General features: G+C 44.8%; 1 protein-coding gene across 1 annotated transcript in view; it reads right to left on the bottom strand.

The window, feature by feature from the left end:
* The window catches only part of LOC104034256 (protein eva-1 homolog C), a 219075-nt gene that overhangs the window by 143911 nt on the left and 56834 nt on the right, over nucleotides 1-18330 (bottom strand). The window contains exon 2 of the mRNA XM_075708204.1: nucleotides 13167-13381. Within this exon, the coding sequence (XP_075564319.1) occupies nucleotides 13167-13381 (215 nt within the window). The remainder of the gene's footprint in view (nucleotides 1-13166; nucleotides 13382-18330) is intronic.

Below are 18330 nucleotides of genomic sequence, written 5' to 3'. Positions count from 1 at the left end.
TTCACATACAGAGAGAAATCCTCTCCAAATCACTGCGGACCTGAAAGGATTTGCTAGTACTGGACAGCTTGTGTTTACACCCAAGCAGTGATAAGAATATGGAGCAAAGGGAAAGAAGCAGCACCCTGAATGTTTTCTTTCCCACAAGGGAAGCTTTCTCCCCTCAAAGGCAGCAGACTCCGGTTTTTGGTCAACAAACCTGTTCATAGCAAATGGGTGGGATATTTTCAAAAGCCTTCAGCATTGCGTAATAGGTGCTATTAAAACCAGTGGGAAAACCACCCTGGGTTTCAGCAGAGACTGAGTTAGGCCAACAAGAAGCCTCTTTGAAAACCACAGCTTCGACGATTAGCAGCACTTGTTCATCTGTCCTTAGGCTCAGCACCAGGAGCAAAGGCAATTACTTACCAACCTCAGAGAACGATGAACATGGGCAGCCTTCACACATTGCCACTTTGTCTTACTCTGCTCTAACTTTTGGCAGCTCTTGCTTACTCCATGTATTCCACATAAGTAAAACCTCCTGAGTTTACTTCCTGCAGTATGCAAAGTAACACAGAGCCCTAGGGAGAAGTTTGTTCCTAAATTAAGGAGCAAAAGTCATCTATGCCATTGTGAGACCATACAAAAAGGGAAGTGTGTTTGAGGCTGAATATGTCTTTTACTAATTGGTTTTAGTGTTTAGCTACACTTTCAACTTAATTTGATAATAGCCATGACTCTGAAATGTTATTTCATGGGGGGAGAGAAATCAATATTTCTTTTTCATTCACATAATTCTAATGTGCCTCCCCCTAGAGGGCAACAATTTTCCTGAAAATATAAAAAATCATTAAGAATCCTCATTTCCTGCAGACTGTTTGAGTAAAGTCTTAGGCGTAATGACATATATCCATAAAGAGTAAAATAAAATTAAAAAAAAGTTAGTGAAATATGTCAGGAAAAATGCAAAGAAAATTATCAATGGTTGACTGTGCCATGTTCTTGATTAAAAATAAAGAATGAAGATGTTACACCAGCCCTAACATTAACTTAAAAACTGTACATACAATTTCTACCTATCCTTGCATACACAGAAATCTTCCCCACTGTTTCCATCAGTATGTGCTACATACCTGCTTCTCTTAAACATTGTGCAACACAGCGACTCTACAGAACATGTGTGACAAGATGATCCACTACAGGTACACCTCTCTTGCAGGTCCAGTGCATCTGGTATTTACAGGGGCCCTTACAAACCAAGGTGTTGGCTTTCTGGTCTTACTCTCAAAAATCATACTTCTAGGCAGTATCAGAGCTCTGGCAGATGTCAGATGTCATTGCTGAAGTATTCGCAGATGATCAGCTAGATTGACACCAGGAAGGCTGTGAGTTTACTTGGTAGTGAGGGAACATCCTAGGCTGACATGGCTTTTGCTTAGTGGCTGGAAAAATTTAGGTAATTCATTCTATGTTTGCCTTGTTTTTCCGGCTGTCACTGTCAGCTGTAAAGGTGGGAAAACACAACCACAAAACCAAACAAAAAGAGGCCCACAAACAATCTGAACTTGCACAGAAATAGTAGTAGACATGCAGAATCATCCCTAACCGGGATATGTAATCAGCTGTTTATTGCATCGCCATCTGGTAGATCCCTGACTAGCACAAAATAAAGTCGCATTGGATTAGATTATACTATAAAAATCACTCCAACTGAAGAAGGTGGAGGAGGAATTCCTGTCTGGCATGAAAAGGGAGGGAAGACACATTAATTGCATTGTGCCATTTTATAATTGCATTCCAGTGGTAAATCAAGCCTGAGGGCTGACAGCCAGTGCTCAGGAGGGAAGTTGCGGCTGTTTAAACCCATTCCATTCTCTGGTTCATGATTGAGCTAAGAAGCTGGAAGATTTAGAGGAGATAAGAGAGCAAGAAATGTGAATTCAAGTAAAACAAACACTAATCTAACCCCTGTGATTTATGCCCTGGATTAATCTCACTGTGGTGACCCAGGTCTTAAAGCAAGGGCAGCCTCAAGCTCAAAACCATGTCTTTCTAGTGGGCATTGCAGATGAAACACATTTCTCATGCTCATTTTGTTGTGCTCATTAGCTAAGTAATTGCTTGTGCTCATTAGATAACAACCTTTTAAATCTGGAACTGGATGCGAGCTCTGCAAGAAGGCTGTCCTCAGCCATTCCCAAGAGTGCACTCATTTTTATTCTGTCTCTTCAAATCACTCTTCAAGAAGCACTTCCCCTGCCTGCTTAAAATAAACCACAACTGAGCTTAACACCCAAGGCAATTAAACTTATCTCAGCTTTTAGTCCACTATAGTAGTTCATCGATTCAACACACTTAGGGTGAAACTTTGGACCCATAGAAGCTAATGGTGAAACTCAATGGGAACTAGGATTTTGCCACAGGACTGCTCTCTGTACAGCCTCCATCATCAAAGGAACATAAGGATGACTGCAGGGCATGTCACTCAGGCATGAAATTAGACAGAGGAACCCCACTAAATAATTGCCCAAATTGTATGTTGCTGAGGAGAATAACTCAGAGAGCAAACTGCATGAATGGATCATAGCTGTGTGCGGTCAAATGAAGATGGGCAGAGATTTGTACTAAAATTTTACGGAAGAAGATACCAGTAATTTTAAGAAGTATGATTAAGCATTTTTAGGTCAAATTCAGTCCAGGTATAGCCATTATGGTGGAGTTACACAACCATATTGGTGCACCTCCATGAGTTTTGCAATGGGAAGAAGTACATACAACAAACAAGGCAGCATGAATTCTCCCTACAAAGCCACACAGCACAATGCATTCATAATGGCTTCATGTCATATCTCATTTGAATTTTGATACTCTTTTATATACCCCTGAGTGTTGGTATTACTTTAAAACACACTGCAAACTTAGTACTTTTAAGTTGCAAACTTATTTACAGGTCCTTTTTCCAATTATCTGAAGATTCCACATTCATCCATATTCATTCATGCAAATTACTGAAGTCCATGGAGTAAGAGGATTTTCCAAGGAACAGGGAAGGAAAGTATCTATAAGGAAGTGAAATCTTAGTTGATGAGTGTCGTGGTTTAGCCCCAGCCAGCAACTAAGCACCACGCAGCTGCTCGCTCACTCCCCCTGCCCCAATGGGATGGGGGAGAGAATCGGAGGAGTAAGAGTGAGAAACACTCCCGGGTTGAGATAAGAACAGTTTAATAATTGAAATAAAGTAAAATAGTAATCATAATAATAACAATATAATAATGATAATAACAATAATATACAAAGCAAGTGATGCACAATGCAATTGCTCACCACCCACCGACTGATACCCAGACAGTTCCCGAGCAGCGATCGCTGCTCCCCGGCCAACCCCCCCCCCAGTTTCTATACTGAGCATGACGTCATATGGTATGGAATAGCCCTTTGGGCAGTTTGGATCAACTATTCTGGCTGTGCCCCCTCCCGGTTTCTTGTGCACTTGGCAGAGCATGGGAAGCTGAAAAGTCCTTGACTAGCATAAGCAGTACTCAGCAACAACTGAAAGCATCAGTGTGTTATCAACGTTCTTCTCCTACTAAATCCAAAACACAGCACTATGCCTGCTGCTAGGAAGAAAATTAACTCTATCCTAGCCGAAACCAGGACAATGAGATACAGGCTACCTGCCTATGGCTTATCAAGTGACCTTCCCAGCCTGCTCCACTAGAAAGTAATTCAGATTTGCCCAAATTACCGCATTCAACCTGTGCATCACATGAAGAATAGATCAAAGACCCTGAATCCTGACCGCTGATCTATGGCAGGTTTTAGTACCCTACTAGCTGTCTGTTATCACTCTCCCATGGGCCTTGCAATGCTCACAGAAGAGTCAGCAGGAGGGAACTATGCCCACGTTTGATGACTCACATTAACACACCAGACTGTGAAATAAAGAGCTGAAAACTGGGCACACATTCCCTTTCACCAGCTCCGCTACAGGAGTAGTAAATGCCAACAGGGCAGTAGGGCAGGCAGCAGTGGGACTGGGATGTTAAAACACAACAGCAAGATTCACCAGAGCTCCTCTGGCAGAGCCTTGAAAGAGCCCAGAGACAGCAATTCACAAAGAGCAGGAACATGCTTAGCAAATAGAAGGACCCGATAAAAGCTGCATTACAAATATCACCTAATTAACCATTACCTACATTTCCTAACAGTGGGAAACTTAATCTGTATGCAGGGTCAACTTCAAAGGGAGAGGAGGTCTAAGCTGAAGAAATACAAAAGGATGCATAACCAAAAGTCATGGGATTAAAGAAAGGGAAAGCTTAAAACACAAAGTGGAAAAAAATCATTGAGAGCAAACCATTACACTGTCAAGCAGGGTCTTAGTGGCAATGATGGAAGCCCCATGAGTTGGGAAGTTTAAATTTAGAGTAAACAAAGCATTAGGAAGCTTACACTCCAGGGAGCAATCCTGCCTCATCAGGGAGACAGGCTGCACCAGCCACCTCCACCTCCAGTGTCTCTTCTTCTGCAGTACATAATCACACCGCCCTGATGAGCTATTTCAGTCAAGCCAAAGATTTCAAAGATATGGCAATTTAAAGATTCTCTATGACCTCTGCATCAAGCAGTTCTTCTACTTGAAAATAATTGGCTGCTTGCCAGAGAGCTATATTTCAGCCTGGGCAAGATTCATGAATGAAGCTGCACTGGTTCTGTGATTTTTAAGAGCAACTTCAGCACTGCAGAAACCTCTTCTCTGAACTCACTGCTCACCATCCTCTGCAAATTAATTAATATCGTCTGACGAAGAGTTGCTCGAACTTCTCTTTAATTCACTGACATTTCTGAGACTGAAACTTTCCTTGTTCAAACTGTCTGTAAGCTGTGGAGATCTTCTAATATGCAATATGACAAACAGTGGGTTCTCCTCCCAGTGGTACAGATTACTTTTATTCTTCCTTTCTATAATTTTCCTCCCTCTTTCCCCTTGACCATCATCATCTTATAGACATTCAGAGTCATGAGAAAGGACCATTTCTCTAAGTTTATACAGTGCCAATAGAGCAGGACCCTAATTCCTGTTGAGGCCACGTAGAGCTGTTACATACTCAGTACAATATCCTGTGATTGGGCATGGCAGTAGCCACTGTCCTTTGGCCTACCAATAAAGCTAAAGCAGTTGAATCATTTTCTTCTACTTTGTATTTTACTCTTCCACACTGTTAATCCAGAATACATGGGGAAAATAAAACCCTCTTCAGAAACTGTAACACACACCAACCTTCTATCCCCATCAACAACTGGCCCATACTTCAAGAGTCATGCAGCTACTGGAAAGTTTATCTCATCTATCTGTCACTGAAAAGGTCAGCTCCCCTTTGCTTTCTATCACAGAAACCTTCCTGGTAGGTGCAAATAAAAAGGAGAGAATCCTGTGGTTAGCATGCAAGGAATCTGCGGCCCTTTGTATGGCTGCCTCACGCTGCTGGAGCGACAGCGAGCCAGTGGCAGCAAAGGTGTCCTGTATCTCACTTAAAGGACAAAAAGGAAATACCACATCAGCAGCACTAGTGATTCTTGTCACCAATGACTGGTTGTCCCGGAGAGTGTTGAAAGAGGCCCAGACCACAGGCCATGCCTACACTCCCTCCCCAAACTGGCTAATCTTTCTAACAAGATGCATGACTCCACAGCACCATCTAAGCATAGCTCATCTTGGGGAAACAAGTCATACAGTAAACGTTGCCCAGTAAAGTGCAGCTTCCTGCTGATTTCAGTACATGCATCTATTAGGACAGAAGTTAGCCTACAACGTCTTTGATAAATATCTGGGAGCAGAAACACCACAGATAACTGCCTCTCCAGGGCTTTTTATTTTCCTTCTAAATAAGCTTTGCTCCAGGGCTTTCTGTTTTCCTTCTAAATAAGCTGTGGTTTTACTTTTCTGTCAATTTATCAAAATGAGAATATTGCAGGTAATCTGCTGTAAAGAGTAATCTAGTTTTCTGGTAATAAGCAATAATTTTAGGCCAACCATTAAACATTCTTCTGTACAGACAAGTTGTTTATTGCTCAAAACAAGTGACATCAGGAATACTGACCCAGAAATGAGCAGCTACTGAAAGCTTTATAAACAAGCCACTCCAAACCTCCTCCTCTTCAGCTGAGCAGCTTCCTTCAAATATACACATGCTTCCATGTATTTTTGCAGGCACAAGTTGTGTATCGTGAGCTTCGCTAGGAGTGACTAGGTTCTTTGCTAAAGGGATTCACTTACCAGTAGGCACTTAGAATCATAGAATCATAGAATCATCTAGGTTGGAAAAGACCTTTAAGATCATCCAGTCCAACCATTAACCTACACTACCAAGCCCACTCTAGACTAATCAAGGGTAGACCAGACTAAACCATATCCCGAAGTGCCACATCTACCCGTTTTTTAAACGCCTCCAGGGATGGGGACTCCACCACCTCTCTGGGCAGCCTGTTCCAATGCCTGACCACCCTTTCCGTAAAGAAATTTTTCCTAATTTCCAGTCGAAACCTCCCCTGGCGCAGCTTAAGCCCATTTCCTCTTGTCCTATCGCTAGCTACTTGGGAGAAGAGACCAACACCCACCTCACTACAACCTCCTTTCAGGTAGTTGTAGAGAGCGATAAGGTCTCCCCTCAGCCTCCTCTTTTCCAGGCTAAACAACCCCAGTTCCCTCAGCCGCTCCTCATAAGGCCTGTGCTCCAGACCCTTCACCAGCTTCGTTGCCCGCCTCTGAACACGCTCCAGCACCTCAATGTCTTTCTTGTAGTGAGGGGCCCAAAACTGGACACAGTATTCCAGGTGCGGCCTCACCAGCGCCGAGTACAGGGGCACAATCACCTCCCTGCTCCTGCTGGCCACACTATTCCTGATACAAGCCAGGATGCTGTTGGCCTTCTTGGCCACCTGGGCACACTGCTGGCTCATGTTCAGCCGGCTATCTACTAACACCCCCAGGTCCTTTTCGGCCAGGCAGCTTTCCAGCCACTCCTCCCCAAGCCTGTAGCGTTGCATGGGGTTGTTGTGACCGAAGTGCAGGACCCGGCACTTGGCCTTGTTGAACCTCATACAGTTGGCCACGGCCCATCGATCCAGTCTGTCCAGGTCCCTCTGCAGGGCCATCCTACCCTCGAGCAGATCGACACTCCCACCCAATTTGGTGTCGTCTGCAAACTTACTGAGGGTGCACTCGATCCCCTCATCCAGATCATTGATAAAGATATTGAACAAGACTGGCCCTAAAACAGAGCCCTGGGGAACACCGCTCGTGACCGGCCGCCAACTGGACTTAACACCATTTATCACTACTCTCTGGGCTCGGCCACCCAACCAGTTCTTTACCCAGCGAAGAGTATGCCTGTCTAAGCCGTCATTATCATTAGGCAGCGCAGAACACTTAACGCTCCTATTTCTCCTTTGTCCTCTGTGCTAACATTAGTGTGTTTGCATGAATAAACATACACTGCTGCTGTATCTGTTTATCAGTTCCCTTATTTCCCCAGAGGCAAGATCCTATGAGATGTCCCCATGGCAGGGAAATGCAAATGTATGCAGTAGTATGAGAGGTAAGAGAACCACAGCATGAGAGAGGCTAAAGCGGATGAGAATGGTCCCTAGCAGACCTTCTTGGAGTAAAAGGTGTCTCCAGATGTTCCCGTGTCTCCCCCTGCTGTGCAGCAATGTAATTTAGCTTCTTCATACTCTCACACTAAAACATCAGACATTGTGTGGATTAAAATTGGGCTTGACCAACCCTATCTGGGTGACATGAGACTACAGAGCAAGAGAAAAACACCACTGTGAAAGCACAATGCACTGACCTACCAAAAATCTTCAAGCTCTCAAAATTATTAGGTTGCATGCTCAGACCAACTGCACTTGCATAATTGCTCCAAAGGAGTAAAGGTATGTGGGAGCTACAGGTCATCGCAATGACACCAACGCATACAGGACTATATGTTAACACAGCTCTGCACTTTCAGGACCCAAGCTAACATCTTGGAATTATCCTGCTCTGGTAATATACACCTTCTAGGGGGCATATAACTCATCTCTCTGCATACATGATGCAGCGTGGATAAACACCCTGTTACTTACTGCCAATCATTTTCAGTGACATGACTTCAACATGCCTGAGGGTGGTGAAGCACTGGCACAGGTTGCCCAGAGAGGTGGTAGATGCCCCATCCCTGGAAACATTCAAAGTCAGGTTGGATGGGGCTCTGAGCAACCTGATCTAATGAAAGATGTCCCTGCTCATTGCAGGGGGGTTGGGCTAGATGACCTTTAAAGGTCCCTTCCAACCCAAACTGTCCTATGATAAATGACCCTTAATATTCAAGAATTTACTTCTTTGGGTGAAAGATGACTAGACTTTGGTCTTCCTGATCTGCAAGCAAAAAAAAGATGGTTCAGCAACCATAAAGCTCCTCTTCACAGACCTTCTCTGCCAACGCAGGACAGTTTGCACTGCATGGGTCCCTTTTACCAGAGCCATCAAGGCTCCAGATGTTCCTCTTCTCTGTCCCTCATCCAGCCCTCCTGGCTGGGATGAGGACACTGCTCTCTTTTACTTCCCATTCAGGAATACCCTCTGCAGGATGCCACAAGGAAAGTACAGAAGAGCCAATACCAGACCAGACTGTTAACTAACAGCACTAGTGCCCCAAATTAGCTTCTATTGTTAAAGGATGAGTGGGAACTTTCTACACTTCTGTCTTTGAAATATCTCAAAGATGCTTCACGAATGCAGCACAAATCTCTCTTTCCTTCCTGCCATATATCTCATGTGACTTGTGCTAACTCTGGGCTCCCCTGTTAAACCAAGTGGAGTGGGGAGAGCGGGGGGAGCTGTTTAAAAAGCTAATAATGTCTGGCTTTCAACACAACTTTATTTTGTTGTTCTGATCTCTCCATATTGTGTGACTTGATCTAAAAGTTAACAAGAGACCAACCACATCAAAACTGAAATCCCAGTCTGAACATCCAAATTCTTTGTGCATTTGGAAATCTCCCACTGAATCTGACATTACGGTGTTAGAATAACAGAAATGTCACTGCCTTAATGTCTCGGACACGTTCTCCCAAGTGGTCTGCATTTCATTTCAAATGAAAACAAGTGACTAAAGCAAGGGATCCTGGCAGCCAACCACATAAGGCTGGATTAGTAGTGCTTGTCTCAGTGTAATCAACCCTTTCTTTTCCTTTCTTAAGATAGAAACAATATCTGAACTGGACATTTACAGGGGAGAGAGCTTCTAAATGGGAATTAACTGTTACTCACTGGTAGCATTTGCAGGGAATAATATTAACAACTGTCCCTTACACTCCCTCCAGGTCACTCTCCAAAGAAGCAGCAAATTTATACAGTCATGGGTTTGATTAGACACACTGATTTTATATACTTAATTTTGAAGGGTTTAGTTTGGCTGACTTTTTAAATTACTGACAATCAGAATACACATACAATTGGTCCTGCCTATAGCAGTCATATAGCTGGGTTTCAAAACCACAAAAATACATGCAATTTTCTTGTCTACAGCTTTCCAATTTTCCTACATACATGCATTTCCTAAAAGCGAGCTGCAGGCAGCTTGCCATTCAGCTTTTGGAGTTTCTGACTTACCCTTCAGAGAGGCCTCACCCACTCCAGGATTGAGAAAGAAGATAGAATTCACCTCTAGCATTCGGACTGATCCTACCCTGGCCAAGCACAGCACATCGAGGTACCAAAACCAGATTTGAGGGCACCAAAGAGGCACTGTGGATCTTCTCCAAAGAGACTCAGGAACTTGCCCAAGATCCCTCAAGAAATCTGTGGCAGAACAGAGAATGTCAGCTACTTCCCTAGCACATCTGCATCCCCAAAAATGGGTGAATAGAAATGTTCTGGTCTCAGCCGTGTAACAAACTTACTGTGCAAGAGATCTGCTGAAACACTGCCTACAGGGAACACAGTTCTCACTCTGATAAATAGGGGAGCTGTAATCACAAGCACAGTAATTGTTGGAGGCAAAGCTAATGGGTGACACCTCTGAGGAGCTAAGCCAGGCACGTGAGGATTTCTCTTAAATCCCTCCTGCACATAAAGCCATGGCATGGAAAGCCAAAGATTACATATTCTGCAAGTTGGGGACCAGGGGGGTAAAGCCCCTCACACTGTAAGGGAAGATCAGGTTCAAGACCACCTGAGGAACCTGGATGTACATAAGTCTATGGGACCTGATGAGATGCATCCCAGAGTCCTGAGGGAATTGCCTGATGTAGTTGCCAAGCCACTCTCCATGATATTTGAAAAGTCATGGCAGTCCGGTGAAGTCCCTGCTGACTGGAAAAAGGGGAATGTTGTGCCCATTTTTAAAAAGGGAAGAAAGGAGGACCCTGGGAACTATCGACCTGTCAGCCTCACCTCTGTGCCTGGGAAGATCATGGAGCAGATCTTCCTAGAAGCTATGCTCAAGCACATGGAGGACAGGGAGGTGATTCGAGACAGCCAGCACGGCTTCACCAAGGGCAAGTCCTGCCTGAGCAACCTAGTGGCTTTCTATGAAGGAGTGACTGCATCAGTGGACAAGGGAAAAGCAATGGATGTCATCTATCTGGAATTCTGTAAAGGCTTCAACACAGCCCCCCACAACATCCTTCTCTCTAAACTGGGGAGATATGGATTTGATGGGTGGACTTTTTGGTGTATAAGGAATTGGTTGGATGGTCGTATCCAGAGGGTCATGGTCAATGGCTCAATGTCCACATGAAGGCCAGTGACAAGTGGTGTCCTTCAGGGGTCCATACTGGGACCAGTGCTGTTTAACATCTTCATCAATGACATAGACAGTGGGACTGAGTGCACCCTCAGCAAGTTTGCAGATGACACCAAGCTGAGTGGTGCGGTTGACATGGCAGAAGGACGAGATGTTATCCAGAGGGACCTGGACAAGATGGAGAGGTGGGCCTGTGTGAACCTCATGAGGTTCAACAAGGTCAAGTGCAAGGTCCTGCACCTGGGACGGGGCAACCCCCAATATCAGTACAGGCTGGGGGATGAAGGGGTTGAGAGCAGCCCTGCGGAGAAGGACTTGGGGGTACTGGTAGATGAAAAGCTGGACATGAGCCAGCAATGTGCACTTGCAGCCCAGAAAGCCAACCGTATCCTGGGCTGCATCAAAAGCAGCATGGCCAGCAGGTCGAGGGAGGGGATTCTGCTGCTCTGCTGTGCTCTGGTGAGACCTCACCTGGAGTACTGTGTGCAGCTCTGGAGCCCTCAGCACAAGAAGGACATGGACCTGTTGGAGCAGGTCCAGAAGAGGCCACAGAAATTATCTGAGGGCTGGAACACCTCTGCTATGAGGCCAGGCTGAGAGAGTTGGGGTTGTTCAGCCTGGAGAAGAGAAGGCTGTGAGGAGACCTTATTGTGGCCTTTCAGTACTTAAAGGGGGCCTATAGAAAGGATGGGGACAATCTTTTTAGCAGGGCCTGTTGCAACAGGACGAGGAGTAATGGTTTTAAACTAAAGGAGGATAGATTTAGACTGGATATAAGGATGAAATTTTTTGCAATGAGGGTGGTGAAGCACTGGAACAGGTTTCCCAGAGAGGTAGTGGAGGCCCTATCCCTAGAAACATTCAAGGTCAGGTTGGATGGGGGTCTGAGTAACCTGATGGAGTTAAAGCTGTCCCTGCTCACTGCAGAGGGGTTGGGCTAGAAGATCTCTAAAGGTTCCTTCCAACCCAAAGCGTTCTATGATTCTATTCTATGATTCTATGATTCCCTGTTCTCAAGTTCTTCCAGATGCCTTAAATGGGACGCTCACCCACAAGGGATGAGGCTAAGCACATAGCTATCAATCACGCTGGTAAATGAAATGGTTCAAGAAAATTTTGCAGTAAATCAATAAAAGAAAGAAGGGAAGGCTAGCCTCTGCCAAAGTCTTCAGTCCGTCTTCTCCCACCCTAAACAACACAACTGCCTTTGTCTGTCCTATTGCAAACTTCTGTTATCATATCTGGGAAAACCTTCCACCGATAAGGACCGTGTCCTCCCATACTACAACTCAGTCTTTTGTTGTGCAGTGTTATGAGGGCAACTGCAAATCTGTCAGCTTAAGAGTTACACTACAGGTTACTACCAACCCTGTGCAATTTCTTGAGAATTTACCACTGACATTTGGAAGCCAAAGCACTCATATCAACTTAAAAAAATGCTGAAAATTCCTCTTAAGAACCCTGGATGCAAGAGTGAGAAGTGATGTGGGAAACTCTGGCCTTTAGCCAAATTATAAAAGAAATTGTTCACTAGCCCTGTAGGTTCATTAATCTAGTTCTGCCATAAATTTTTGAGTTATTGATTCATAGCCATAAACACACTGGATGCTTGAGATCTTTGCCCAAAAGTTTTCACAGTCCCCAAATCCTGCACTTGGAAAGACTTGTGCTTACTCCAACATCTAGGAGCAGACCCCATTCATCTCAACATCAGCCAACTCATGTTTCTAATTTTAGTTGTTCCTACTGACAGTTAAGTAACACTGGCACCTTCCAAATAATCCTTTGATTTTCTGACATCACATGTGCTCTTGGGAGGATACATATAGTCAACAGCCCCTACACAAATGGACAGAGCTGATTAACTACTGATGCTTAGGAGATTACAAGCTTAAGTGATGTTTGATCACTTACAGTGGCCTTAGAGCCAAATGAGTCAGAAGAAGTAAAGCCAAGGATTCTTTCTGGGTTTCAAGTTACCAAAGTAAAAGCCTCTTGAAATAGGATCAGTTCTGAAGTAAAAAGGACGCCACAGCAACTCCTGAATGTGTTGAAAAAGCTAATCATTGGGAAGGAAAACTACAAAAAAAAAAAAATCTTCGAACCCAGTCAAACATAATGTGGTCTTGCAGTATAATTCTGTTTCAACCACATTCCTGAACTGTTATTGACTAGAGTTGAAGCAAAATTAAGAAATTAATCAGCAAAAACTAATTGAGTCCTGTCTAAACTACAAAGATGAATTACCCACTAAGCTGTGTGAGCTGTCAGTGCTTCCACGCTGGGTAGCACTGCTTAATACAGGTCTATGAAGCACCAGCACAGACAGTTGCTGCCTGGTCAAGGAAAGACGAAGTCCAAAATTAATAGATCCAGTTTAACATGCAATACCTGAAGGGAAGTGCCAACTGAACAGGCAACATCTTCTTTAATTAATGTTGCATAGGAGTGGGGATAGCGAGAAGGACACATCTGGTGACTTGGTACAATACGGCCATAAAAAGAAGACTGGATGCTGATGGTGGTTCTGTGAGGACATCTCAGGGAGACATATTCTCCATCGCAGGCATGGTCAGTGTGATTCTTTAGTACTTGTGATATGTAACCTGCAAAAACATGACAAAAACCATTATTAGGGAAAAGTAGTTAATATTTAGGTGATTTACAGCAGTGCAGTCTAACAAACACACAACTAACAAGCAATGATGGATGCAGATTTTATTACTCATCTCACACACATGCAAACTCTTAGTTCAATCATACCACTTTACATTGACATAGCTATCAAGTCTACAGGAAATGCAGCTGAGCCAGACTCATCATTTAGACCATATCTAGATACCGCATGCAATTTTTGATCCCCAATACAAGGCAGACATCAATAAACTGGAATGAGGGAACAGAGGGCCACCGAGATGGTTGGGAGCTGGAGCACTTGCCCAGTAAGAAGAGGCTTGTTCAGCCTGGAGAAGAGACAGCTTTGGGGGAGACTAATAGCAGCCTGCCAGTATCTACAGGGAGGTTATGAAGGAGATGGAGCCAGGCTCTTCACAGTGGTGCATGGTAGGAGAATGAGAGATAACAGGCACAAGACGAAACAAGAGAGTTTCAGACCAGGTATATGGAGCAACATTTTCACTGTGTGGGCAGTCAAGCAATGGAGCAGATTGCCCAGAGAAGTTGTGCAGTCTACAGCCTTGGAGGTTTTCAAGACCTTACAAGGTAAAGCCCTGAGCAACCTGGTCTGACCTTCCAGTGGACCCTGTTTTGAGCAGGAGTTTAGACTAGAGAACTGAGGTCCCTTCAAACCTCACTTTTACTGTGAACTCATGATCATGGGCAAGAAGGGCCCAGACATAGAACCACTAAGGGGAAATCTGGGCTTACAGTTAGTTGTATGAGGTCCTATTCCATCATGGCACGCCAATCACATCTTTGATCTCCCTTCACAATATACCATTTTAATTCTTCTGGTTGCACCTTCTGTTCTAGACCTTTCACACAAAAGCCTTACTTTCTCTCCAATTCTGCAACGTTTCAATCTTTTTAAAAGAAAAGCAGCATGCAGAACCAAATCTCTCCTTGTTTCTTAGAGGATGACGTTATCCACACTAATAAAGTTGTTAACAAGAATAAAGCATGGGCACAAAGCCTCGTGTGCTGGTTTTGGCTGGGAGAGAGTTAATTTGCTTCATAGTAGCTAGTGTAGGGCTATGTTTTGGATTTGTGCTGGAAACAGTGTTGATAACACAGGGATGTTTTTATTATCGCTGAGCAGCGCTTGCACAGAGTCAAGGCCTTTTCTGCCTCTCACCCCACCCCACCAGCGAGCAGGCTGGGGGTGCACAAGGCATTGGGAGGGGACACAGCCAGGACAGCTGACCCCAACTGACCCAAGGGATATTCCATACCATACGTCATGCTCAGCATATAAAGTTGGGGGAAGAAGAAGGAAGGGGGGATGTTCAGAGGGATGGTGTTTGTCTTCCCAAGTCACTATTATGAGTGATGGAGCCCTGCTTTCCCGGAGATGACTGAACATCTGCCTGCTGATGGGAAGTAGTGAATGAATCCCTTGTTTTGCTTTGCTTGTGTGCACGGCTTTTGCTTTACCTATTAAACTGTGTTTATCTCAACCCATGAGTTTTCTCACTTTTACCCTTCCCATTCTCTTCCCCATCCCATCAGGGGGGAGTGAGCAAGCAGCTGTGTGGGGCTTAGTTGCAGCTGAGGTTAAACCACAACACCTCGTTAAAGTTGCACTGAGTTAAAAGGGCTGATTGCAGTCAGGTTGCCATGGCAACTGCCAAATAAATCCTGACTTTGCCACACTCAAGCCTGAGGGGAAACCACTGTGGTGCTGATGTAGAGGCACCTATGCAGGGAACTCTATAGCATGTCCATTGTCAGCGCCAGCCATGGTCCCATTCAACCCTGCAGACTGCTTCTCTGTAATGAGCTTGGAAGTCCCCTTCCAGCTACTGGCCACCAACACAAGTCTACTAGTAGCAATCCCACAAAGCCCTGTCCCTGTCTTCCTCTACCTCATTTCTTAAGAATAGAATTATTACGGTTGGAAAAGACTTCTAAGATCATCTAGTCCAACCATCAACCCAACACCACCATGCACACTAAACCATGTCCCAAAGTGCCATGTCTACACATTTTTTGAACACTTCCAGGGATGGCGACTCCACCACTGCTCTGGGCAGCCTGTTCCAATTCTTGACCACCCTTTCCGTAAAGAAATTTCTCTTAATATTCAACCTAACCTCCCCTGGCACAACTTGAGGCCATTTCCTCTTGTCCTATCTCTTGTTACATGGCAGAAGAGACCAACACCCACCTCACTACAACCTCCTTTCAGGTAGTTGTAGAGAGTGATAAGGTCTCCCCTCAGCCTCCTCTTCTCCAGGCTAAACAACCCCAGTTCCCTCAGCCGCTCCTCATAAGGCCTGTGCTCCAGACCCTTCACCAGCCTTGTTGACCTTCTCTGGACATGCTCCAGCACCTCAATGTCTTTCTTGTATTGAGGGGCCCAAAACTGGACACAGTATTCCAGGTGCAGCCTCACCAGCGCCGAGTACAGGGCAACAATCACCTCCCTCTCCTGCTGGCCACACTATTCCTGATGCAAGCCAGAATGCTGTTGGCCTTCTTGGCCACCTGGGCACACTGCTGGCTCATGTTCAGCTGGCTGTCAACCAACACCTCCAGGTCCAACACCCCCAGGTCCTTTTCCGCAGGTTTCCAGCCACTCTTCCCCAAGCCTGTAGCATTGCATGGGGTTGTTGTGACCCAAGTGCAGGACCCAGCACTTGGTGTTGTTGAACTTCACACAATTGACCTCAGCCCATCGATCCAGCCTGTCCAAATCCCTCTGTAGAACCTTCCTACCCTCAAGCAGATCGACACTCCCACTCAACTTGGTATCATCTGCAAACTTACTGAGGGTACACTCAATCCCCTCATCCAGATCATTCATAAAGATATTAAACAAGACTGGCCCCAAAACTGAGCCCTGGGGAACACTGCTTGTGACTGGTCACCAACTGGATTTAACTCTGTTCACCACAACTCTCTGGGCTTGGCCATCCAGCCAGTTTTTTATCTAGCAAAGAGCATACCTGCCTAAGCCATGAGCCGCCAGCTTCTCTAGGAGAAGGTTGTGGGAGACGGTGTCAAAGGCTTTACTAAAGTCCAGGTAGATGACATCCACAGCTTTTCTCTCATCCACTAGGCGGGTCACCAGGTCATTGAAGGAGATCAGGTTGGTCAAGCAGGACCTGCCTTTCATGAACCCATGCTGGCTGGGCCTGATCCCCTGGTTGATCTGCACATGCCTGTTGAGCGTACTCAATATGAACCGCTCCATAATCTTCCCCGGTACCGAGGTCAGGCTGACAGGCCTGTAGTTCCCCGATCCTCCTTCCAGCCCTTCTTGTAGATGGGCGTCACATTGGCAAGAAATGGTAGACTCTTTTCTTAAGAGGTAGAGAGAAAAGACAAAACCATCAAGAGAAACCAGTAGTCCCTAGACAAATTCCTAAAAGGGAACCTGAGATATATCTTAGTCTTGTTTTTAAAAAAAAACAGCTAAAATGTGACTATTCTCTTGGTAGCCCATGATCATAGAATAATTTAGGCTGGTACCTCTGCAAGACATCTAGTCCAACCTTCTGCTCAAAGCAGGGCCAACTTAGACCAGGTTTCCAGGGCCTTGTCCAGTTCTGAATATCTCCAAGGATGGGGCCTCCACAACCTCTCCGGGCAACCTGTGCCAGTGCTTAACTTTCACAGTGAAAAATTTTTTCATTACATGCAATTAGAATGTCCCATGTTATGACTTGTTTGTTCCCTCTGGTTCTTTCATTGTGCATTTCAGAGAAAAGACTGGTTCCATTTCCTCTATACCATCAGGTAGCGTAAAACAGTAATTAGATCCCACTATCCTCATTCTTGTCATCTCCTAGATGAACAGATCAGCTCCCTCAGTCTCTTATTATTTTTCATATGTTCCAGTACTTTTGCCTTCTTGGCAGCCAAAGGGACTTTCTCCAAATTCTCAGCATCTTTGCTATACTGAGGGGCCAGCTTGGTATGCAGTTACCCTTCATTGCTGCAAGGTCCACTGCTTCCTCACATTCATCATCCTGTCTTCCAAGACATGATAATGCATACAGGGAAGCACTATTCATATGGTTTGAGAGAATTCACATGGCTTGCTCAGAATCATTTTAATGTCAACTCTAGCTACCCTTGTAGACACATCTGTAGGGTATATTTACTCAACTAAGTTAAACACTCCCAGGGCCTTTTCTCTGTCCCTAAGGCCATATCCATCAACTTCCTCTTACTTTCTAAAATAGCATGACTTCATCCAGAGCTTTTACTGGGAATAGTTCTTCTTCCATACCAACACTGAAATGTAGCTTAGGAGTTGTGTGAAAGAATACTGGTCCGAACAAATTTCAAGGTGCCTAAAACAACTATAATCATTGTTCTTAGAGATAACCAACACACAGTAATTTAGCTTCAGCATTCAAGCTGTCACTGTGAGGCCTGGATTCTCTGATTTCTCTAAATTTTAGTCTGAAGTTCCTGTTTAGCAGTTCTGTTGCTGCTGTGCCTCAAGGTGTGTGCCAAATAGATATTTACTCAAATCAACATATTAATTTCCAAGTCCCCAGGGCATCATTTGCTTATAAGCAAAGGGCTGAGACACAGCCCCAATAATTGGAGTAAGTGACAAGGCCGCAACAGATCAGGGAACAGCACTGTTTAATTTAGTGCCTTTATCTCACTTGTTCAAGGAAGCGCTCTGGGGATAAAATGAACTACTGGAGTGCATCTCCTTTCCTAGCCAGTAGAATACATGTTCTGTGTAATGCTGTACACCTAGTCCTGGAGTCAGATCAGCTGCTCTCCCTCAAAAGTAAGGCAGCCATATAAGACGGGCATCCAGAAAAGAAAACTACAAACAAAACCAGAATATAACACAAACCATTAAATCCCACTTTCCACACTGTTACTCCAGCGCATTAGGACTTTTCCC

The sequence above is a fragment of the Pelecanus crispus genome, chromosome 3 (genome assembly GCF_030463565.1).
Source record: "Pelecanus crispus isolate bPelCri1 chromosome 3, bPelCri1.pri, whole genome shotgun sequence".
Taxonomy (NCBI): Eukaryota; Metazoa; Chordata; class Aves; order Pelecaniformes; family Pelecanidae; genus Pelecanus; species Pelecanus crispus.
This window is presented reverse-complemented; position numbering and strand designations above follow the sequence as displayed.